General features: G+C 39.0%; 1 protein-coding gene and 1 long non-coding RNA gene across 3 annotated transcripts in view; one reads left to right on the forward strand and one right to left on the reverse strand.

Annotated features, from left to right (window-relative positions):
- TNPO1 (transportin 1) overlaps positions 1-14,496 on the reverse strand; it is a 94,146-nt gene extending 79,650 nt beyond the window's left edge. For both annotated transcript variants that reach the window (XM_061393297.1, XM_061393294.1), the window contains exon 1: positions 14,376-14,496. In XM_061393297.1, the coding sequence (XP_061249281.1) occupies positions 14,376-14,390 (15 nt within the window). In that variant the 5' untranslated portion in view covers positions 14,391-14,496. The remainder of the gene's footprint in view (positions 1-14,375) is intronic.
- Positions 14,497-14,608: 112 nt separating this feature from the next.
- On the forward strand, positions 14,609-21,791 carry LOC133233470 (uncharacterized). The gene is made up of 2 exons (XR_009731724.1): positions 14,609-14,925; positions 17,729-21,791. It is a non-coding gene; the product is annotated as an uncharacterized LOC133233470 (long non-coding RNA).
- The last annotated feature ends 2,515 nt before the right edge of the window (positions 21,792-24,306 follow it).

Consider the following 24,306-nt stretch of genomic DNA (forward strand, 5'->3'; position numbering starts at 1 on the left):
TCAGCAAATACCTGGGCTCCTGTGAACGGTCTACACCAGGCTTAGGTCAGTTCTTATCGAATTCATACTTTAGTTGAGAACATTATGTACAGAAATTTTCATTGTAACTTGGATTTCTACCCAATGGAAGTCTTTGCCTATTATATCCTCAAAACTGTGTAACAAAAAAATGTATAAAACATTATTGAGCTAAAAATCCAATGTAGTGTTCTAATTCCTGCTCATTGGATCACCTGTGGTTTTAACGATTCACGGTTTAAAGCTCTTTTCCTAAATTAATTCTCCTAATATTTTCTAAAAAAGGTTTGATAAGCAGTATTTTATGAGCCAAAACTTATGTCAGGACTCTCCAGTTCATACCCATTTATACTGCCAATTAAAACTTTACCACGAAAGAATTAACTCAAGTACTTTATTTTACCTTTCTAAACAACCAGCAATAGTAACTCAAAAATGTGTCTGGTAAAATCTGGGCTTCCCAGGTGACTCAGTGGTAGATAATCTGCCTGCCAACACAGGAGACATGGGTTTGATCCCTGGGTCAGGAAGATCCCCTGGAGGAAGAAATGGCAACCCGCTCGAGTATTCTTGCCTGGAAAATTGCATTAACAGAGGAGCCTGGCGGCTACAGTCCACGGGGCTGCAAAAAGTTGTACATGACAGAGCATGCATGCACAAGCTGGTAAAATTTACATATAAAGTTTAAATATCTTCATTTTTCTTTCCTTGTTTCCTTCTGTCCTGATGCTCATCAAGGTGACATTACACTCTGATCCACCACTGCCAAGAGTTATAACCTAGATCTAGAAATTTAAAAGGACTTTTTTGATATAAGAATCTTTGTCTCTTATTTCTCTATTTGACTTACTTGCCCACGTCAAATGAGGAATTTCAGACTTTTCCATGCACTACACGGGAGGCACTGTTGTATATAGCTTAAGAATACAAACTCTGTTGTTCCTTAGATTGACTTTGCATTCTTGCTCTGCCACTTATTAGTCATGGAAAGAATAATTAACCTATGATCTATAAAATGAGATAATTAATAGTACTTCTACCTATGGGGCTATTATGATGAAAAATGGCTAAGTTCCATCAAAAAAACTCATTGTCTAAAAAGATGACAACGAAAAGTAATATAAAACCCTAGACTGGACCCTGTACTGCAGGAAAAAAATGTTATACAGGATGTTACCAAAACAAGTGACAAAGTCGTAATACAGACTGTAAAACACTAAATTTCCTGAAGTTGATGACTATCTGTGGTTTCAGAAGAGAATATCCTGTGGCTCTTAAGAAGTACATATTAAGGTATTAAGGGGTAGAGGAGCAAGATGTATGCAATCTACTCAAAAAAATAATTTCATGTGGCAGTGGCTGGAAAAATGTGGCAAAATGTTACAAATGGGTGGATGCAGGTAAAGGGTGGGTATATGAGAGTTCTCCCAATTACTCTCATTACTTTTCTCTAAGTTTAAAATTATCTAAAAATATCTTTAAAAACAAGCTTTGACTCCATTTACCCACTCTTTCCAATTAATGCTCGATTATTCCCTTCCATTCACAGAAACATCTTGAAAGTTGGGTATAATCACCCTGTTCCCACCCCCCACCTTCCCCCCCAACACTATATTCCATGAGACTGAGATTTCCTTGTTGCCAAACCAAATGGTTTCTTCTTGGCCTCATCTTAATTTCTCCACAGTGCTGAAAACAGGCAACAATTCTTTCACCTCTTAGCCTGTGGCAATATATCTCCTTTGGTTTTCATTTTACCTTGCTGCCCCCCCCACCCCTAAATATCCCTGGCATCTTTCTTCTATCTACATAATCTATCCAGTTTGTGCCAATGAACAGCCCTTTGAATTGCAGACTCAAGATTCTAACGTCTTGTAAGATTATTTACTTGTTTATTAAATGGATATCTCAAACTTTGCTGGCTAAAACAGAACTTGATTTTCTTCATCTCACTCAAATCTGTTCCTCCTCCAGTTGCCTATTATTAGTAAATGTTACTTGTGTTCATCCAGTTGTTCATGCCAAAATACCAAGGTGTCATCCTTGATTTCCCTTATATTCTACACTTAAACCATCAGTCAGTTCTGTCGAAATATACTCTTAAAATATACCTTTAAAATATACTCTGACCACTTTTCACCTATACTGTCTACCACAGTCCAGATACCATTTTCTACAAAAGTAGTCTAGTCTAATTGGTTACCTGGCCTTCCCTCTTGCTCACTTCCAGTCCCATTTTTTGAGATGAAGCAGCAAAAATGATCAAGTTAAAGTTGCAATTATATCTTTTCTCCATCAAAACTGTCCAATGGTTTCTCTTCACAATTAAAAATAAAGCCTCATATTCTTAGCATGGGCTTCCCTGGCAAAGAATTAGCCTGTATTGTGGGAGACCTGGGTTTGACCCCTGGGTTGGGAAGATCCCCTGGAGAAGGGAAAGGCTACCCACTTCAGTATTCTGGCCTGGAGAGTACCATGGACTGTACAGTCCATGGGGTCTCAAAGAGTTGTACACGACTGAGCGACTTTCACTTTATTCTTACCATAGCCTACAAAATTGTTCCTAATGTGGGATTCTGTCTCTCTCTGAACTAATCTCCTAGCAGGCTCTGTCCCCTTTTCCAACTATGCTCCACAGCAGTTTTCTTATAGTTCCCTGATGTTATGCTTTTCCCTACTTAAGAGTCTTACTTTTGCTTGTTCCATCTTCAAATATTGATACTGCTCACTTCTCAGACTGCCTTTTTTAAATGTCATATTTGGCCAGCAATGTTTTCTTCCCTCTCTCTCTACCCGCTTACTATTTCTTCCCACTGCTTTAATCAATACCTATTTTTTCCCCCTTTCTCTTCATTAGAAGAATCTTTAAATGAAAAATTGGTATCTGCTGCTTCTCACTGTATTAACGTAAACAATACAGATGAAATTCAAGTTCCCTTCAAGTACCTCTCCTAATCCTGGTCTCTTCCCCAAAGGTACTCTAATATTCATTTGATGCTGTATCCTTACAGAGCCGTTTTGGGGGCATTTAAATACATATCTTTACGTCAAAATAAAATGAATTTTACTTTGGTTCTATAAAAACTCATCTAAAATATGCCCTAGCTTTCCTACTTATTATATTTAGCTCTGGTTTGGTAATGGTTTAATCGCTAAGTCATGTCCGACTCTTGCAACCCCATGGACTGTAGCCTGCCAGGCTCCTTTGTCCATGGGAATTTTCCAGGCAAGAATACTGGAGGGGGTTGCCATTTCATTTTAATTTTATACCATTACAAGCAATTCATTCTTTTAACAAATATTTACTGACTGGCTATATTCTAGGCACTGTTCTTATTGCAAATAGAGCAATAAAGAAAACAAAGGTTTTGCCCTCTTGGAGCTTACATTCATGTAAGAAGAGAAAAGACAATAAACAGAATATTTAGTGCTAACCTTTCTGTAAAGGCCTAGAAAGTAAATTTTCTGCACTTTGCAGACCATGTTCAGGCCAAATACTAAGAATATGTCTGTTATATAGTCTTTCTATTTTATAATCCTTAAAAAAATGTAAAAACCATTCTTAGCTCATAAGCTGTACAAAAACAGGCCACAGGGCAATGGAGATCTAGCCTGTTGACCCCTAACTGTGTGTTAGAAGGTGGTATGTAGTATGCACAAAGTAAAAAAGAATCCAGGATAAGGGGGATAAGGGGATAGGATGCAGTATTAAACAGTGTTTAGAGAACGTGAGAGCTGAGCAAAGGCCAGTGGGTAAAAGGGAAAGTGGTAGTGGGAAATGAGGTCAGGGAGGTAAGGAGAAAGGGAAGTGGGTTGGGTAGATTATGTAGAGCCTTGTAAGTGATCGTAAGGACTAGATTTTCTGAGTCAAAGGGGGAACTACAGGGCTTTGAATGGAGAAGTGACAGAGACTGTATTAATCGTAAAAGGTTTGCTCTGGCTACTATACTGAAGGAAGACTGTAGGCAGGAGGGCAAGATACAACAGGGAGACCAGATAGAATCCTAGTAAGTAATCCAAAAAGATATGATGGCTGTGGTTTGGACCAGGATAAGGGTAGTGAAGAGGGTGAAGCATGATAAAATTCTGGATATATTTTGATGATATAGGGGAAAAAAAAAAAAGCTGTCTTGATGGAATGGATGTGTCAAAGAAACAGCAAAGTCAAGAACAACTCCAGTATTTTAGTGTGAGGTACTAGGAGGATGGAGTTGCCATTGGCAAACAAAAATGGTGAAGTCTGTGGGCAGAGCCAGTACTGGGAGGAAGTTTAGGAGGTAAGTTACAGACAAGCTGAGCCTGAGGCCTATTATTAGACATTTAGGTAGAAATGTCAAAAAGGAGTTGAATATGTACGGAATTAGAGACAGAGAGGATAAAGATCTAAATTTGGGCACTGGTAACATATACAGTGGAAATGAGAAATAGATTTAAGGGCCTAGATCTGATAGAATAGAGTACCTGATGAACTATGGAATGAGGTTCGTGACATTGTACAGGAGACAGGGATCAAGACCATCCCCATGGAAAAGAAATGCAAAAAAGCAAAATGGCTGTGTGGGGAGGCCTTACAAATAGCTGTGAAAAGAAGAGAAGCGAAAAGCAAAGGAGAAAAGGAAAGATATAAGCATCTGAATGCAGAGTTCCAAAGAATAGCAAGAAGAGATAAGAAAGCCTTCTTCAGCGATCAATGCAAAGAAATAGAGGAAAACAACAGAATGGGAAAGACTAGAGATCTCTTCAAGAAAATTAGAGATACCAAGGGAACATTTCATGCAAAGATGGGCTCGATAAAGGACAGAAATGGTATGGACCTAACAGAAGCAGAAGATATTAAGAAGAGGTGGCAAGAATACACAGAAGAACTGTACAAAAAAGATCTTCACGACCCAGATAATCACGATGGTGTGATCACCGACCTAGAGCCAGACATCCTGGAATGTGAAGTCAAGTGGGCCTTAGAAAGCATCACTATGAACAAAGCTAGTGGAGGTGATGGAATCCCAGTGGAGCTATTTCAAATCCTGAAAGATGATGCTGTGAAAGTGCTGCACTCAATATGCCAGAAAATTTGGAAAACTCAGGAGTGGCCACAAGACTGGAAAAGGTCAGTTTTCATTCCAATCCCAAAGAAAGGCAATGCCAAAGAATGCTCAAACTACCGCACAATTGCACTCATCTCACACGCTAGTAAAGTAATGCTCAAAATTCTCCAAGCCAGGCTTCAGCAATATGTGAACCATGAACCTCCTGATGTTCAAGCTGTTTTAGAAAAGGCAGAGGAACCAAAGATCAAATTGCCAACATCTGTTGGATCATCGAAAAAGCAAGAGGGTTCCAGAAAAACATCTATTTCTGCTTTATTGACTATGCCAAAGCCTTTGACTGTGTAGATCACAATAAACTGTGGAAAATTCTGAAGAATATCAGACCACCTGACCTACCTCTTGAGAAACGTATATGCAGGTCAGGAAGCAACAGTTAGAACTGGACATGGAACAACAGACTGGTTCCAAATAGGAAAAGGAGTACGTCAAGGCTGTATATTGTCACCCTGCTTATTTAACTTCTATGCAGAGTACATCATGAGAAACATTAGGCTGGAAGAAGCACAAGCTGGAATCAAGATTGCTGGGAGAAATATCACCTCAGATATGCAGATGACACCACCCTTATGGCAGAAAGTGAAGAGGAACTAAAAAGCCTCTTGAGGAAAGTTGAAAGAGAGTGAAAAAGTTGGCTTAAAGCTCAACATTCAGAAAACGAAGATCATGGCATCTGGTCCCATCACTTCATGGGAAATAGATGGGGAAACAGTGGAAACAGTGTCAGACTTTATTTTTTTGGGCTCCTAAATCACTGCAGATGGTGACTGCAGCCATGAAATTAAAAGACACTTACTCCTTGGAAGGAAAGTTATGACCAACCTAGATAGCATATTCAAAAGCAGAGACATTACTTTGCCAACAAAGGTCCGTCTAGTCAAGGCTATGGTTTTTCCCGTGGTCATGTATGGATGTGAGAGTTGGACTGTGAAGAAGGATGAGGGCCAAAGAATTGATGCTTTTGAACTGTGGTGTTGGTGGAGACTCTTGAGAGTCCCTTGGAATGCAAGGAGATCCAACCAGTCCATTCTGAAGGAGATCAGCCCTGGGATTTCTTTGGAAGGAATGATGCTGAAGCTGAAACTCCAGTACTTTGGCCACCTCATGCGAAGAGTTGACTCATTGGAAAAGACTCTGATTCTGGGAGGGATTGGGGGCAGGAGGAGAAGGGGACGACAGAGGATGAGATGGCTGGATGGCATCACTGACTCGATGGACATGAGTCTGAGTGAACTCCGGGAGTTGGTGATGGACAGGGAGGCCTGGAGTGCTGCGATTCATGGGGTCGCAAAGAGTCAGACACGACTGAGCGACTGAACTGAACATTGAGATGGCAACTTCCCTGGTGGCTCAGTTGGTAAAGAATCTGCCCACAATGCAGAAGATCTAGGTTCGATCCCTGGGTGGAGAAGATCCCCTGGAGAAGCAAACCGCAACCCACTCCAGTATTCCTGCCTGGAAAATTCCTTGGACAGAGGAGCCTGGTGGGCTACAGCCCATGGGGTTAAAAAGAGCCAGACACGACTGAGTGATTGAGCATATATGGCATTTAGACAGTATTTAAAGCCATGAGACTGAATGAGATTACTAATGGAGTGAGTTGTGTGAAACACAAAAAACAAGGCCTGAGCTCTGGGGCTCTCCAATACTAAGTCTGTGTAAAGAAAGGCAAAGGAGAATTACAAGGAGCCAGCACTGACGTAGGAGATAACCAGGGGTGTGAGTTATCCTGCAAAGCAAAGAAGAAAGAGTTTCAAGATTAAGAGAAATAGCTCTGTCAAAGGTTGCTGACAGGTCAAGTAAGATGAACAGACTCAATAACATATGGCATCTGGCGACAAGGAAGTTACTGGAGAAACTAAGGAACTGTCTCAGCTCAGAATGGTGCAAAGGCCTGATTGGAATGGGTTTGACAGAGTATGGGAGGAGAAAAGGGCAACAGCAAATATAGACAACTCTTTCAGGGAATAATGCTGCAAAAGGAAACCAAAAATATGGGGAAACAGGTGGTAAAGAGTGGATTAATCTTTTTTTTTTAACATAGTAGAAATAATAGTTTGTCTCTTTGCTGATTGAAATAATCCAGTAAAGGAAAAAATTAATGTGGAAGGACAGAAGCTGAAGCAATTCCTTGAGCAGATGATAGAGGAGAAAGGATGGGATCTAACACAGAAGCAGACACAAGGACACAGAACAGCTCATCTAACAAGCAAGAAGACAGCATGTACTGACACAGATGACCATAGTTCATGGGGCGGTGGAAGTGTGTGGAAGTTTGCTGACTGCTTCAGTTTTCTTAACAAAATAGGAAGCAAGGTAATGAACTGAAAATGAGGATGGGAAAAGACATGTTGGAGGTTTGAAGAAAAGAAGATACAAAATAGTCATTGAGAAAAGTAGGAAAGCGAACAGACCAGGAAAATACAGTATAATCAATAGGCAGCATAACAGTCCACAAGAGGTATGTGGTCATGTGTGGCTGTATTTTCTTCTAGCCATTCTAAGATACCTAGGGGCAGGTGCAAAGAAAGCAGAGAGTTGGTTTTAACCAGTGTGTGGTTCTACTAAACAAGCGAAGAGCAAGGGAGTCATCCAAGGGAGTGATTAACCATGAAATTTAAACTGAGTAAGAAAGGAAGTAAAAACAGCAAGAGGGTGAGTGGCAGGGACACAGTAATAGGATCAACAAACGGGCGATTCCATCGGGGTAAAGAGAAAGTCGGCGCTGAGATACTAACTAGGAGTGAACTACTAGATAGGAAGTGTGGTCAAAGAGCAGAAAACGTGAAATAGCAACCACAGAGGGACTGCAGTTACTGACAATACAAGAGGGAAAACTTTGGGAATGAGTGACTGAGATAAGACAGAGGAGAAAGGAACACTGGAGGAAAAATCAGGGATGTTTGTTCTAATTTCAATATAAAGACTGAGTGGTATTGAAGAGAGGGGCAAGAGCCTGGAGCAAAAATAAGAGAGAAATGAGGAAGAATGACCTTAATGTTAGCAGTTGATAGCAATCATAAAGGGAAGTAGTCACATAATCCGAGGACATAATCCAAAACTAAGGATTTTTAGGCAGAAGGGAGGGAGAACAGTAGCTTTTTCAAGCTTTGGATTTTGCAGATGAACGCACAGTAGAAGAATATGAAGAGCTGGGATGGGGGTTTAAAAAAAAAAAAGGAGCCAAATATAGACCTTTTAATGATTGAGTGTAGAGGAGATAAAAGGTGACCTGAAAGTCTGGAGGTTCTGTGGCTACTGACAAAGACTTCCTTGAATATACATGATTCCCGATATACCCATGTGTTTCTCTAAGAAATAGGAACTGCTCAAGTCCAAAAAGTTTTTACCTGAAAATTAAAATGGCTGTACTGATTTATTCAATGCTTGCATTTCCCTTCAACCTTATCAATACATTCTAGCAAAATACATTCTACATTCTTATCACTTTTGCCAATCTGATGGGTAAAAAAATTTTTCAGGATTTTCTTTTAAAAATAAAAAAAAAAAGAGAGAAATTTTGAAAAGATTCATAATATTTATGTATATATTTTGAAAAAAAAATTTTTCACTGTTTTACTTTGCATTTCCCTATTTGTGGGGTAGAGCATTAATTTCATGATTATTGGCTAGCTGTATTTCCTTGTCTACGAATTTGCCCATTTAAAAAATGAATCCTCCTATTAGTTTAGAGCACCTAAAATTAACCTATTTTTCTATTCTTAATGAATCACACAAATCAACACTGCAAATTTCTTGTTTCAAATCTTTCAATGGCTCATGCTAGGGCAATACAAGGTTCAGTAAGTATCTCCTCCTGAAATCCCTCTACTGTATACTAGAAATTCTACTTCAGTTCAGTCACTCAGTCGTGTCTGGCTCTTTGTGACCCCATGGACTGCAGCACGCCAGGCTTCCCTGTCCATCGCCAACTCCTGGAGCTTGCTCAAATTCATGTCCATCAGGTCGGTGATGCCATCCAACCATTTCATCCTCTGTTGTCCCCTTCTTCTCCTTAAAGCCTACCAATCAAATCTAGTCGCACCCCTTGGTTTCCATATTGTCTATGGTTGCTTTTGCAGTACAGTGGCTAAGTTTGGTTTGTCTACAAAGCGGAAACTATTTACAGGGTCTCATCAGATTTATATCGTAAAAGCTTTACCTACACTTCATTGCACTTTTTTGATTTACATCTCTCTCTCGACAGTAGGATCTAAATCTCTTGAGAAAAAGGGACAATCTCAGCACTAAAAATGCTCATTAAATGCATAAAGGGCACAATGAAGTCCTCCATAATTTGGCATCTTTCCATCATTTCCCTATTGCCAGTTAAAATAAACTATATTTTTACTTCATTAAGTATTTTTTAAAAACATTATTTCAATGGCAGTATAATGATCCATGTTTTGTATTCACTTACTTACGATTTTGATGGATACCACCTATTCCTAATTATTTATTTGCACCTATTTTTTACACTTACAATCTGGTTAAGTATTTCTCTCCCCTAATTCCTTCCCTAGTAAAGACAAAAGCAATGGAATCTTGACCTTTCTGGGATCAGTCTTTTCACTGTAGTGGTTACTTTGGTATTTGAGGTTTCAGGGACTTCACCAATAATTATTTCACTAATGGCTTCAGAGTGCTTCAAAGTCAACTACAAAATGCAACTAAAAAATTTTTTTTGCTTTAGTTTTCAGTATAAAATTATTTTCACACACCTTGTTGATACTCTACTCTCCTTAACATATTTTTTTTTTCTTTTCTATTAAGACTTCAGTTGACACTTTGCCAGGGACTTCACTAAACATGTTTTTCAATTTAGTTATTTAATGGGCCTTTGTCATTTCTCTTAACCTCCATATTTGATGGATTTGTTTTCTCCTCTTCTAAGAGGTCTTTACTAAGAGCATTTCACCCACAAATGCTTGCTGCAATCATTTTAGAAACCAGCTTTATATACTCCTTATCAATTACACCTCATCCTGGTAAAGAGTTGTTTTTTTTTTCTTTTTAAAATACACCTGAATAGTTAAACCTTATCTGTTTTAAAACTTTGCAAGTCATTCATTCATTACTTCCAGCTCAGTTTACTATCTTCAAAATGTGGTCTATGGGGCTTCCCTGGTGGCTCAGCAGTAAAGAATCCGCCTGCCAATGCAGGAAACATGGGTTCTATCCCTGGTCCAGGAAGATCCCACATGCCGGAGCAACTAAGCCCTGAGCTCCACAACTACTGAGTCTGTGCTCTAGAGCCCTGGAACCACAACCACTGAAGTCTGCATGCCCTAGAGCCCGTGTTCTGCAACAAAAGAAGACACTGCAATGAGAAGCCCGCACACCACCAAGTACAGAGCAGCCTCTGCTCCCCGCAACTAGAGAAAAGCCCGAGAAGCACTGAAGACTGAGAGCAGCCAAAAATAAATGAATAAATAAAATTTAAAAAAATGTGGTCTATGATCTATAGTTAATAGATTCACCGTTAGAGTGAACTATAAAATACATTTTAAGATTCTGCATTCATTCAATGTATACATATATTCATTACAAGATTCTGAATATGTGTGTCACATAAAACTTTACAAATAAAAGAATATGCATTTCATAATCATGCAGATTTAGATTCAAATTCAGCCAAGAACACTCTTGAGTCTCTGGGCAAACTACTTACCTACTGATACTTCAGTTCTCCCGTAAGTAAAATGGAAGTAACTATCATGTGTAAAGCAACAGGGGGCTAGGATAATGAGCATACTGTATGTAAAAGTAATAATGTATGCCAAATGCCTACAAATGATGACTATCATATTACATCATCATACAACAGAAAAAAAATGTTAATTCACTCACTCTTCCCTTTCAACTCAAGCAAAAGGGCAATAAACGCTGTGCTCCTCAATTTAATTCCATTATTAAATTCCCTTAAGTAAAAGCAGTTTGGCAATATGAACTGAGTTTTTGGATGTTCATATACACTGACCCAATATTTTCACTTTGGGAAATCTATTTTAATGAAATAATCTAAAACAAAGAAATTGTTTTATGTATAAGGATGTTCATTGTAGTGTTTATTATAACCGCAAAAATATAATAAAAAAAGAAACTTGCTAACTGTTCAACAGCAAAATGTTTATGAGAAATTCATAAAAACATCATGTGGTTATTTAAAAAGATGCTGACAAAATAATTTCACAGCATGTCAGAATGCTTATGGTGCTAGGTGAAAAAAGCAAAATTATTAATATAAAAGTCTCAACTGTATAAAAATCAAATAAACTGAGAAAAAATATTGGAAGGAAATGTATCAAAGGGCTTAATTACCTCATGGTCCTGATATTTGTGATCATTATTTTATGGTTGCTTTCTATAGTTTTCTAAAATACCAATGACCATGTCAAAGACGATGATAATAAGTTATTATTTATGAAGTGTTTACTACATGCCAGGCCCAGTTCTAAGAACTTACTATATTACACTGAAAAGACTTGCTTTGTTTTAAAATTTTTACCATTAAAGAGACATATGATGATTCAAATCTTGTAGTCTTTCGGATATCAGATTTCCTTCAGCTTTCCTTCAATTCTGAGTTCAAATATTTGCTCAGCTATCAGGTGCCATTTTGGAATGAGATGTAGCCACCATTCCTGTATTGGTTCTATCTACTGCAAAAAATTCTAAGACAAATCTGCACCCTAATTTCCCATTCTCGTATCTCATTTAACCATTAAGATTCTGGAACTCTTAACATTATTACATAGTACGTCAAATAATTCTAGTAAGGAAGTCTTGAAATAAGCAAACGTGGCTTCTGAAAACTCTTTCCCACCCTAAGTCCCATCTGTGTGCTAAGTCGCTTCAGTCATGTCCTGACTCTTTGGGACGCTATGGATTTAGCCTCTCCATGGTACGTTCCAGGCAATAATAGTGGAATAGGTTGCCATGCCCTCCTCCAGGGGATCTTCCTGACCCAGGGACTGAACCTGAGTCTCCTGAGGTTCCTGCATTGCAGGCAGATTCTTTACCACTAAGCCACCGAGGAAGCTCAACACCCATCTATAGAACTACAAATCTACAGTCATCACTTCTGCAGACCTCTGTCCTCCATTGTAAACTCCTCACCCTCTACAATCCAGGAGATCTCTCTTACCTGCCAGCACTCACCAGAGAGCTATTATAGCACTGGCTGAATGGAACCAACTAAGAAAGATTTTCAACACCTGGGGAATTTAGTTAGCTGTCTCTGATCCTACCTTTCTGAAGCTGGAATTATTCTACACTGTTTCTAAAAAACTCTCACTTTGATTTTCTCAGCTTTTTCACCCTTTTGTTTTTTAGGAACAAGATCTTTGACACCAATATGTATTCAAATATCAGTTTTAGGAAAAAATGCATAATTTATATCCTGGGCAAAACAAATAACTCCCACTTATTGCTGTGTTCTTCTCTGCAGTTTATATTTGATAAATTTATTTCATTATATATGTCACTTGGTTTGGCTTCCTTTATAACCAAATTCCTTTTCTTAAAAACAGTGTCTGCAGTAATCCAACATGGTTAACTGCAAGCAATTCTTCTAAACATAATACATTTATATTTCAATGCAGTTCATTTATAGGATTTAGAAAAACAGAATTCATGAGATGGCTTTAACATTATATAAAAAAACTAGTCATAAAAACAATGGATACAAAAAGTTTTGATAATGGAAAGATTTACAACCGGAATCATATATATTTTTACCAAAATCTTATCCTGATCACAATATACAATGATAATAAGCTATACAACTTTAAAATATTTTAAGATACTTCTGTGGGGGGAATTCAGTAATTCCCTGAATATCTAGGATGAAAATGTAATAACACCAAGGCTAATCTGGTAGGGGCCTCTTTTAGGTAAAAGAAAGTGGATCACTAATAGTTCATTAGGCTCCCGTTAAATTAGGTGAACTGCCAAACTGTTAACGCATTTATGCATTGTATACAGTGCAGAGTAAAAAAGAAATCTGCACCTTCAAGCTAGTATTTCTCTTTTGCAGTTCCAAGTTTTCAACTTGGCAGAGTCATTCTCTAAGAAAAATAGGTGCAGGAGAGGGTAAAAATGGAAAACAGAATTGATTTCAAAATAAGGAATCCTCCCCTGATTAAGTATAACTTATTTACCATTCTAATATGAAAGCTTTGACAAAATAGAGAAACTTAAAACCAAATGTAACTTTTGTTATCCTAAAAACGAGCATGTCAGGACAGCCATTTTACAGTCTTGCGTTTTCAAATACCTACTACACGATACAACTTGTATTTTTAAAAAAATCTTTCCTTTAGGTAAAAAAAAAAAAAAAAGCACCATTTATACACTCATCATTCAAGCTACAAGCTTCAAGGCAGGATTGCTACTGAGCTTCTTAATACAACTGTCAAAATCAATTTGTGGACAGTCTCCAACTTAATTTTCTATATTTTTATCTGTGGAAGAACGGAACTGATTAGTGATGGTTAAGGTAACGCGCTTAAAACTATGCAATCCTTGTAAAATCTAGTTGATTCTTAAAATCTGAAAACAAGTTAACAAGCGATTGCTTTCAATAGGAAGAAAACCACTCCCCAAACAGGTTGCTTGTGGCGTGGGTCCGCTTCTCAGCAGCAGTTCCCTGGGGCGTGTTCGCGTGGGAGAAGTACAGAAGGGCAGAAGTGCAAAAAACACACACCCACGCAAAACCCGTACAGTTACAAACATTAAAATTATGTAAACATGTCGTGAAACCACGAGTCCCCAAGGGGAAAAAAGCCGCCTGGAGACAGCGATCAGCCGTCGGAGTGTGGAGGCGGTGGTGGGTGCGGGCCCAGGACAGCCGAGCAGAGGCGGCCGGGCGGGGACAAAGAGCGGGCATCCGGGGCAGCGCCCGACGGTGCCCAGAACCCGCGGGGAGCAGCTGTCCCGGGGTCCTCAAACGCCGCGGTTCAGTCAGCGCCCTGAGGCGCAGACCTTCTTCCCGCCACCCCTCAGGGGCTACGGGCCCTACCCTCGGACACCTGAAGAGCCGCCGCCCGCCCCCTGTCCGGATCCCCAAGGACGCCCGGGCCAGCAGCTGTTGGGCTTAGAACCGCGCCGCCGCCGCCGCCGGGCTCCAAACGGCCAGGCTGGCACCGACGAGGCGGCGGCGCCTCTCCCCGCGGCCGTGAGGCAGCTTGCGAACAGCTTGCCTCAGTTCCCGCCCTCCAGTCAGGGGCCGCGCACCCTCACGCCACCTACCCGGTCCCACACCATCCCAGAGGCCTCCGGCGCTCGGGCCCTCTGCCGAAGCGGCGCTGCCTCCCGTCCGGGGCCTGAAATGGCTGCGGAACAAAGAGAATCTGGGCTCCGCCGAGCGCCGGTCCGATTGGACGGGGGGCGGGGCCCGCCGCGGGAACGTTCGGCGGCGGTCGCCTTGGCAACGGCGCCGGGGCTGGGAAAACCGCGGCCGGGGGACTGCGGGGCCTAAGGACCTGCGCCCGGCAGCGCGTGACAGCGGTTTCTAAGCCCCCGCTGCAGGCTCGGGCCTCGGGCCTCGGCCCGCTGCCGGGCTCCAGCTCGCGCCTCCTGCGGCCGGCTCGCGGGCCCGAGCCTGTGGCTCAAGGAGGAGCCGCTGCTGACGCTGCTCTGCCCTGTGAGGCCTCGGACAAAATGGCCCTGCAAGTGTGGCTGCCTCTGAGCACGACGGCCCTTCCCCGGGACCAACTCCAAAGTGACAGCCCTGCCCCGGGAGCCTATTTAATACCGAATGTGCCGCATATTCCACAATAATACAGTTCCATCGCCGCTGGTAAAAAGCAGAAATGTCTTCAATGGCTAGATAGGGTGGACGCTTGTCCGCGAATATTACAGGATAGCTTTTGAGGTATGCTGTGTCTGACACATCGACTGCTATGTAGGTGAAATTAAATGCTTTCTAAAATTAGGTTTTACGTCTTCAGGCGTGTATTCATATAAAAGTGTCGTTTCTTGCTGTTAGAAGTAACAGGTTCTCCTCTCCGTAACAGGCCATCACGAGAAATTAAAATGTCTTCTATTTTCTGAACAGAAAAATATTTATACTTTATATAAATGAGTATATAAAGGCAGACGTTTTATATACTCATTTATAATAATGGTAGTGAGTAGATAAATAGTTCCCTTCTCCACATTATTGTTACATATAAATTTACTATATGTGAATATTTTAAATATTATTTCCTAAGATGAGGATGCCGCTGATAATATTCTTCCTCACGTGGTCAATGTGTGTAAAAATACCAGCAGTTTTGACTAGTCTACTTGCAAATGTTGTATACATTATGTTTTGAAAATGTGTGGTGGTTGTTGCCTTTCAGGTATATCTAGATAAAACTGTAGTACCAATACTAGAAGTGTGTTTTTCATACTGAGACATCTTATTTATTAATAAACTTGTTAATTTTCATTTGCAACAACAGTCATTTTATGAAAAAATGTTTATTTAACTTAGACTTTGAGTATAAAAGGAGCTTTTCTATCATTAGGAAATTGAACATAGCAGAAAAAATATTTTAAATAACTAAAATATTTATAATTATGATTAACATTTTCTAACGGTAATTCAGTAGCAGTTCCATGCAGTAGTGTGAAGCAAAAAGAGACCCCTGAGAGAGGAATAGGTTATCAAGAAAAAAAATCTTAATGTCAACCTTCCTAACTGGTAGTTCAGTATATCTGCAGGGATATTTATCCAAAATATGTATATTTATCCAAATAACAAACATCATATTTCTGCGTTTGAGAAGTCCTGTCATAGAATAGGGAGCCTTGTTCTCTACAAATCAGGGTGTATGTGGTATTTGTATGCTACTGTACTAAAGAAAAATAACAGGAATACTTTTAAAATGTGTAGGATTGGCAAATAATGACAGGTGTAAAGATATATTGATTAAGCAATTACTAAGGAATTTGCCTGACTAATAGTTTGGAAATAGTTGAATTGGAAAGAAGTAAAGTATTATTTAATGTATGTGAGAAGATTTATTGACCAAGATATTTTGAAAGGAAAAAATACTGATTATCAATATTTTGAAATTGAGACTAGGCAAATTAAATATGTTCTTTTATAAAATGTAAATGAAAATGAATTAAAATTTTAATATAAAATAGTTCTCTATTGGATACAGAAATATTTAGACATGTAGGCTTTTAATATTTGTCCTTTAGGTTAAATTAAAAATACGTGTTTTAAACAGTAAATCTTATCATTAACAAGGATTTATTAACACAGCTTATTTTATTTTAAATTTCCTGTTATTTTTTCCTCTTGGCACAATTAGCCAAATGAAGTAACATCTAATCCAGGAGTGTTTTCTCTTCACATCCAAATACAGTACAACAGTGCTCATGTGATAAACTTTTAAGAATTATTGGTATTTTTAATGACATATACTGAAATTAAAAATAGTAAATAAACTTTGAGTTTAACTTCAGAACCATTACAGATATCATATTTTAAATTTCTGTATTAAAATTTATTTCTTAGGTAAAAACATGACCAAGATAAAATCAAGGCATGATAGAAGTTACAAAATAGTATTAAGGGAGAAAACATACCTATAAGCTTTCACCTTGGAAAGAAAAGATGCTTACTCTGTAGGTTGTAGCACTGTCAAATCAAGCATGAATCTCATAAGCAGAGGCTCTGTATGCACTTACAGACACTTTCAGTGTGGTCCTTCTGAGCATCACTTTGTCTTAAACAGGATTAAATAAGATAAAGTATATTAGGAGCTTATTAGCAGAGTGCCTGACAGATAGTTGGAGGGCAATAAAAGATAGTATTATTAGGTATTAACACCTATAAAAGAGCAGAGGTTTGAGAAGGAGGAATGGTTATTGAAAAGATAATAGGTCTGGAAATCCAGAAATTGTTAAATATTTTTAATAGTCAATGATTAGTGAGTATATAGAAACTCAGTAAGATAACTGAAACTATCTATTAGATACAGGGAAGCTTTTCAAATAGAAAACTTCTGAGAAATGCTTCCATTTTACACTTCTGGAAAGTTGTGGATTCTCACTAGATCCTTTAACACTAGGTAGTTTAAAGAAATGCCTATTGCAATATGTTCAGATTGGCAATAAGTAAAAACATTTAAAAAGTAATTATATAGAGGAATTTAATTCAAATGTTGGAAAAGGACAGTTGTATTCAATATTCAGATATTTTTAAATAATCTATAAGCATTTCTCACTTAAAGCAAACCCAATTTATAGTTTGTACAGAAGAGATATACAAGGGAATTATTATTAACTGGGAAAAGATGAACTTCAAAGTTCCTTTAACTATTAATATCTCCTAGTGATTAAAATATGATTCTATTTATAAAAATGTCTACTTAGACTTCTGCTTCTGGGAAGATGGAGTAGACCTACTTTTTGCTCTTCTCACAAAGTACAGCTGAAATCCTTGAACATTACACACAAAACAAGCATACATTTTACACATAAAGCATTACACATATGTTACACATAAAACATCCATGAAAGAGAGAAAACAGACTAGCTAAGGTCCTGGAAACCCAAGGAATATAAAAATTAGTTACCTGAGTTTTCTTTTTGCCTCATAGATCCTAGACTTGAAACTGAAGAAGCTGGCTACTTGGAAGTGTCTATGGTGCAGACCAAGAAAGACCCAAGAAAATATTCCTCTCTTTAGCTGAAGGACCAGTAAAGGGGCAGTATAGCAGACAGAAAACATTTAGACAATAAATGCTCTACTCCAGACAAAAACTAAGAAAAAAATATGACTCCTGTCCCCTAATTCATGCTAGCAAAGGTCTGGTGGAGAGCCTAGACTTTCATCTCAACTTCCCCTCACCTCTTCTGGTGTCAGAGAAAGTTAAGTAGGGAGTTAGGACACTCATCCCACTAACCAGTAATGGGAAGCCTCCTATCTTGGGTGTCAGTGGAGGCCAAATAGGGAACTTGGACTTCTTCCCCAACCTGGCAGTAATGAGGTGGTGCCTGCTCTCCACCCCCACTTCCACTTGGAATGCTGTGTCAGAAAAAGCCAACTAAAATAAAAGATTTAAATAAGATCTAAAATCTCATAGTACAATACCCTCAATATCTAGATTTCACCTGAAAATCAATGATCATTTAACGAACTAGGAAGATTTCAAACTGTATATAAAAAAGACAATAAATGATAAAACCAAGATGAGAGTGTTCTTAGAATATCTGACAAAGATTTTAAAGCAGACAGAAATCTGAGAAATGCTTCTCTGAACAGCTACAAAAACACTTGAGACAGAAAAAGAAAATCTTCAGCAAAGTAATAGGAGATATTAAAAAGAACCAATGGAAACTTTAGAACTAAAAATTTAATAATTAACTAAGATCATGGCATCTGGTCCCATCATTTCATGGCAAATAGAAGGGGAAAGGGTAGAAACAGTGACAGATTTCTTCTTGTGCTCTAAAATCACTGCGGATGGTGACTACTGTCATGAAATTAGAAGATAATTGCTTCTTGGAAGGAAAGCTATGACAAATCTAGACAGTGTATTAAAGAGCAAAGACATCACTTTGCCAACAAAGGTCTGTATAGTCAAGGCTATGGTCTTTCCAGTGGTCATATATGGATGTGAGAGTTGGACCATAAAGAAGGCAGAGTGCTAAAGAATTAATGCTTTTGAACTGTGGTGTTGAGAGTCCCTTGTACTTAAAGGAGATCAAACCAGTCAATGCTAAAGGAAATCAACCCTGAATACTCATTGGAAGAACTGATGCTGAAGCTGAAACTCCAATACTTTGACCACCTGATATGAACAGCCAACTCATTGGAAAAGACTCCAATGCTGGGAAAGATTGAATGAAGGCAGAAGGAGAAGAGGGTATCAGAGAATGAGATGGTTGGATGGCATCACCAATTTAATGGACATGAACTTGGGGAAACTCTGGGAGATGGTGAGGCCTGGCATACTGCATTCTGTGGGGTCACAAAGAGTCAGATGTGACTTGACAACTGAATAACATCAACAGAAAACTAAGTGGATGGGTTTAACAACACAATGGAGGAGTACAAGGAAAGAATCAGGGAACCTGTAGATAGATAAATAGAAATTATCCAATCTAACAATAGAAAGAAAATAGATTTTTAAAAAAATGAGCAGAGTTTCATGGAGTTAAGTGACTAAAGATCTAACATTCATGTCATCAGGGTCCTGGAAAGAGAAAAGAAAGAAGGTGGGCCTAAAAATACTCAAAGAAATAATGGCTGAAAACTTCTGAAATTTGACAAAAGACATACATCTACAGTGTATTTTTAATGAAGGTCCCCAGACAGCTAAATGAGGGAAAGAGTGTTTTCAACAAATAGTGCTGGGACAACTGAGTATCCTTACACAAAATGGTAAAATTGGACCCCTACCTTGTACCATTTACAAAATTTAACTCAGAATGGATCATAGAACTAAATTTAAGAGCCAAAACTATAAAATTCTTGGAAGAAAACATGGAAGTAGATATTTGTACCTTGTGTTAGGAAAAGACTTCTTAGATATGACATCAAAAGTGCAAGCAACAAAAGAAAATACTAGATACATTGGACTTAAATAAATTTAAAACTTTCGTGCTTCAAAGGATACCGTAAAGAAAGTGAAAAGGCTACCCATAGAATGGGAAAAAGATACTTGCAAGTCACATATCTGATAGACTTTTTTAGAATAAAGAACTCATATTTCAATAATATAAAGACAAATAATCTAGTTTAAAATAGGCAAAAGATCTGTATAGGCATCTCTCCAAGTAAGACACATAGATTGCCAGTAAGCATTTGAAAAGATGCTCAATCTCATTAGTTATTGTTCAGTTGCCCAGTCATGGGCAACTGGGCAAACTAGACTCTTTGCAACCCATGGACTATGGCATGCCAGACCTCCCTGTCTCTCACCATCTCCCAAAGCCTGCCCAAGTTCATGTCCATTGCTTTGCAAACTAGACTCTTTGCGACCCCATGGACTATGGCATGCCAGACCTCCCTGTCCCTCACCATCTGCCAAAGCCTGCCCAAGTTCATGTCCATTGCTTTGGTGATACCATCCAGCCATCTCATCTTCTGACAGCCAACTCATTGGAAAAGACCCTGATGCTGGGAAAGATTGAAGACAGAAGGAGAAGAGGGCAACAGAGGCCTCTGACGCCCTCTTCTGCCTTCAATTTTTCCCTGCTTCAGGACTTTTCCAATGAGTCATTTGTTTGCAAGAGATGACTGAAATGCTGGAGCTCCAGCTTCAGCATCAGTCCTTCCAATGAGTATTCAGGGTTGATTTCCCTTATGATTGACTGGTTTGATCTCCTTGCCATCTAAGGAGTCTTCTCCAGCACCACAGTTTGAAGGCATCAATTCTTCAGTGCTCTGCCTTCTTTACAGTCCAGCTCTCACAACCGGATGTGACCACTGGGAAGACCATAGCCTTGACTATATAGACGTTTGTTGGCAGAGTAATGTCTCTGCTTTTCAACACACTGTCTAGGTTTGTTATCACTTTCCTGCCAAGAAGCAATTGCTTTCTGATTTCATGGCCACACTCACCATCCTCAGTGATTTTACAGCTCAAGAAGAGGAAATCTGACACTACTTCCACCTTTTCCCCTTCTGTTTGCCATGAAGTAATGGGGCCAGATGCCATGATCTTAGTTTTTTTTTTAATATTTAATTTTAAGCTGGCTCCTCCTTCACCCTTATCAAGAGGCTCTTTAGTTCCTTTTCACTTTCTGCCATTAGAGTGGTATCATCTGCATATCCCTTATGGCAGAAAGTGAAGCAGAACTAAAGAGCCTCTTGATGAAAGTCAAAGAGGAGAGTGAAAAAGTTGGCTTAAGCTCAACATTCAGAGAACTAAGAGCATGGCATCTGGTTCCATCACTTCATGGCAAATAGATGGGGAAACAGAGGCTGACTTTATTTTTTGGGGCATCAAAATCACTGCAGATGGTGATTGCAGCCATGAAATTAAAAGACGCTTACTCCTTGGAAGGAAAGTTATGACCAACCTAGATAAAATATCAAAAAGCAGAGACATTACTTTGTCAACAAAGGTCCGTCTAGTCAAGGCTATGGTTTTTCCAGTGGTCATGTATGGATGTGAGAGTTGGACTCTAAAAAAAGCTGAGCGCCAAAGAATTGATGCTTTTGAACTGTGGTGTTGGAAAAGACTCTTGAGAGTCCCTTGGACTGCAAGGAGATCCAACCAGTCCATCCTAAAGGAAATCAGTCCTGAATATTCATTGGAAGGACTGATGTTGAAGCTGAAACTCCAATACTTCGGCCACCTGATGTGAAGAACTGACTCACTGGAAAAGACCCTGATGCTGGGAAAGATTGAGGGCAGGAGGAGAAGGGGACGACAGAGGATGAGACAGTTGGATGGCATCACTGACTCAATGGCATGGGTTTGGGTGAAGTCCAGGAGTTGGTGAGGGACAGGGAGGCCTGGCATGCTGCAGTTCATGGGGTCTCAAAGAGTCGGACACGACTGAGCGACTGAACTGAACTGAACTGATCTGCATATCTGAAGTTGTTGATGTTTCTCCCGCCTATCTTATTTCCACCTTGTAATTCATCCACCTGGCATTTCTCATGATGTGCTCAGTGTATAGATTAAATAAACAGAGTGACAGCAGACAGCCTTGTTGTAATCCTTTCTCAATCCTGAATCAGTTAGTTGTTCCATACAGGGTTCTAACTGTTGCTTCTTGACCCACATGCAGGTTTCTCAGGAGACAGGTAAGATGGTCTGGTATTCCTTTCTCTTTAAGAATTTTCCACAGTTTGTTACGATACACACAGTCAAAGGCTTTAGCATAGTCGATGAAATAGGTGGATATTTTTCTGGGATTCCCTTGCTTTCTCTGCTGCTGCTGCTAAGTCGCTTCAGTCATGTCCGACTCTGTGCGACCGCATAGAGAGCAGCCCACCAGGCTCCCCCGTCCCTGGGATTCTCCAGGCAAGAACACTGGAGTGGGTTGCCATTTTCCTTCTCTATGATCCAGCAAATGATGGCAATTTGATCTCTGGTTCCTCTGCCTTTTCTAAAACCAGTTTCAACATCTGAAAGTTCTTGGTTTGCATAATACTGAAGCCTAGCGTGCAAGATTTTAAGCATGACCTTACTAGCATGGGAGATGTGTGTAACTGTCCAATGGTTAGAACATTCTTTAGTACCAAACTTCTTGGGAATTGGGATGAGGATTGACCTTTTCCAGTCCTGTGGCCACTGCTGGGTCTTCCAGATTTGTTGACATATTGAGTGCAACACTTTGACAGCATTATCCTTTAGGGTTTTGAATAGCTCTATTGGAATTCCATCATACCCACTAGCTTTATTGACAGCAGTGCTTCCTAGGGTCCACTTGACTTCACAGTCCAGAATGTCTGGTTCTGGGTAACTGACCATACCATCATAGTTATCCAGTTCATTAAGATCTTTCTTGTACAGTTCTTCTGTGTATTCTTTCCATCTCTTCTTGATTTCTTCTGTGTCTACTAGGTCTCTACCGTTTCTGTCCTTTATTTATTGTGCCCATCTTTGAGTGAAATGTTCCCTTTATATTTCCAATTTTCTTGAAGAGATCTCTAGTCTTAGCTATTAAGAAAATACAAATCAAAACAATGAGATACCACTCCACATGTACTAAGATAGCCATAGTAAGAAGAATAGATAATAATAAGTACTGGCAAGGATGTGGGGAAGGGGGATATGTAAAATGCTAATACTGCTTTGGGAAACAGTTTGGCATTTCTTCAAACAAACAGAGTTACCATATCTTCCAGAAATTCCATTCCTAATGGAAATGAAAACATCTCCACAAAATGTGTGCACAAATATTCATAGCAGCAATATTTGTATTCAAATGCCCATCAATTGATAGATGAATAAACAAAATTAGTATATCCATACAATGGAATATTAATTGGTATTAAAAAATGAATAAAGTATTAATACATGCTACAATTTGAGTGAACCTTGAAAACATTTTGCTAGATGAAAGAAAGCAGTACTGGGGACTGTGTATTGTATAATCAGATTTATATGAAATATGTAGAATAGGCAGATTTACAGAGACTAAGTAGATTAGGAGCTTCCAAAGACTGGAGGGGAAATCAAGAGTGACTACTGCTAGGTAGGTTTCTTTGGAGAGAATGAAAGCAGTCTAAAATTAGATAGTAGAGGTTACACAACCTCATGAATATACTATAAAACACTTTATGGTAAACTTTAAGAGGCGAAATTTCATGGTATATAAATTATGCCTCAGTAAAGCTGTTATTTAAAAAAATAAAAATGAAATCCAAATAGGATTAATCAAACAAAAAGAAAAATCCATGTCAGGGCACATAGTTCAACTTCTAAAAATGTAAAGGAAAAAACTGAAAGCTTAGGGAACAAGAAGTGACACCTTACCTAAAAGATAATATGAATGACAGTGAATTGCACACCACAAACTATGGAGGCTGAAAGGAAATAATACTGTTTTTCAAGTGTTGAAAGAACCATCAACCCAGAATCCTATATTCAGCAACAATACCTCTTTAAGGACTGAAGGAAAAATCACGATATTATCAGATGAAGGAAAATTAAGACATCTTGTCACTAATAGACTTTTTTCTAAAGAATGGTTAAGGGAAGACTCTAAACAGGATGGAAAGTATAAAAGTAGGACTATAGCATCATTGGTAAGAAAGAACAAGTTAGACAAAAATATAGGTAAATATAATAGATTTCCTTTCTTCTTGAGTTTTCTAAATTTTATTTGGTGGCTGAAGCAAACATTATAACATTGTCTGATGTCATTCTGAATTTAGTTTGAGGAAATATTTGAGACAATTGTATCATTAATGGAAAGGTAGAGAAACATAAAGGGCAATACGGTTTCTATACTTCATATGTTTTTGAGTATACTGTGCTGCCATTTTACCAGTTTAAGTGAAGTGTGGAAACCTTATAATAGAAACATATATATACATTTCTAATTATACTCATATATATGTGCATATATGGGGCTTCCCTGATGGCTCAGATGGTAAAGAATCTGCCTGCGGTACAGAAGAGCTGTATTTGATTCCTGGATAGGGAAGATCCCCTGGAGAAGGCAATGGCAACTCACTTCAGTGTTCTTCCCTGGGAAATCCAATGAACAG

Source organism: Bos javanicus, chromosome 20 (genome assembly GCF_032452875.1).
Source record: "Bos javanicus breed banteng chromosome 20, ARS-OSU_banteng_1.0, whole genome shotgun sequence".
In the NCBI taxonomy this organism is placed as follows: Eukaryota; Metazoa; Chordata; class Mammalia; order Artiodactyla; family Bovidae; genus Bos; species Bos javanicus.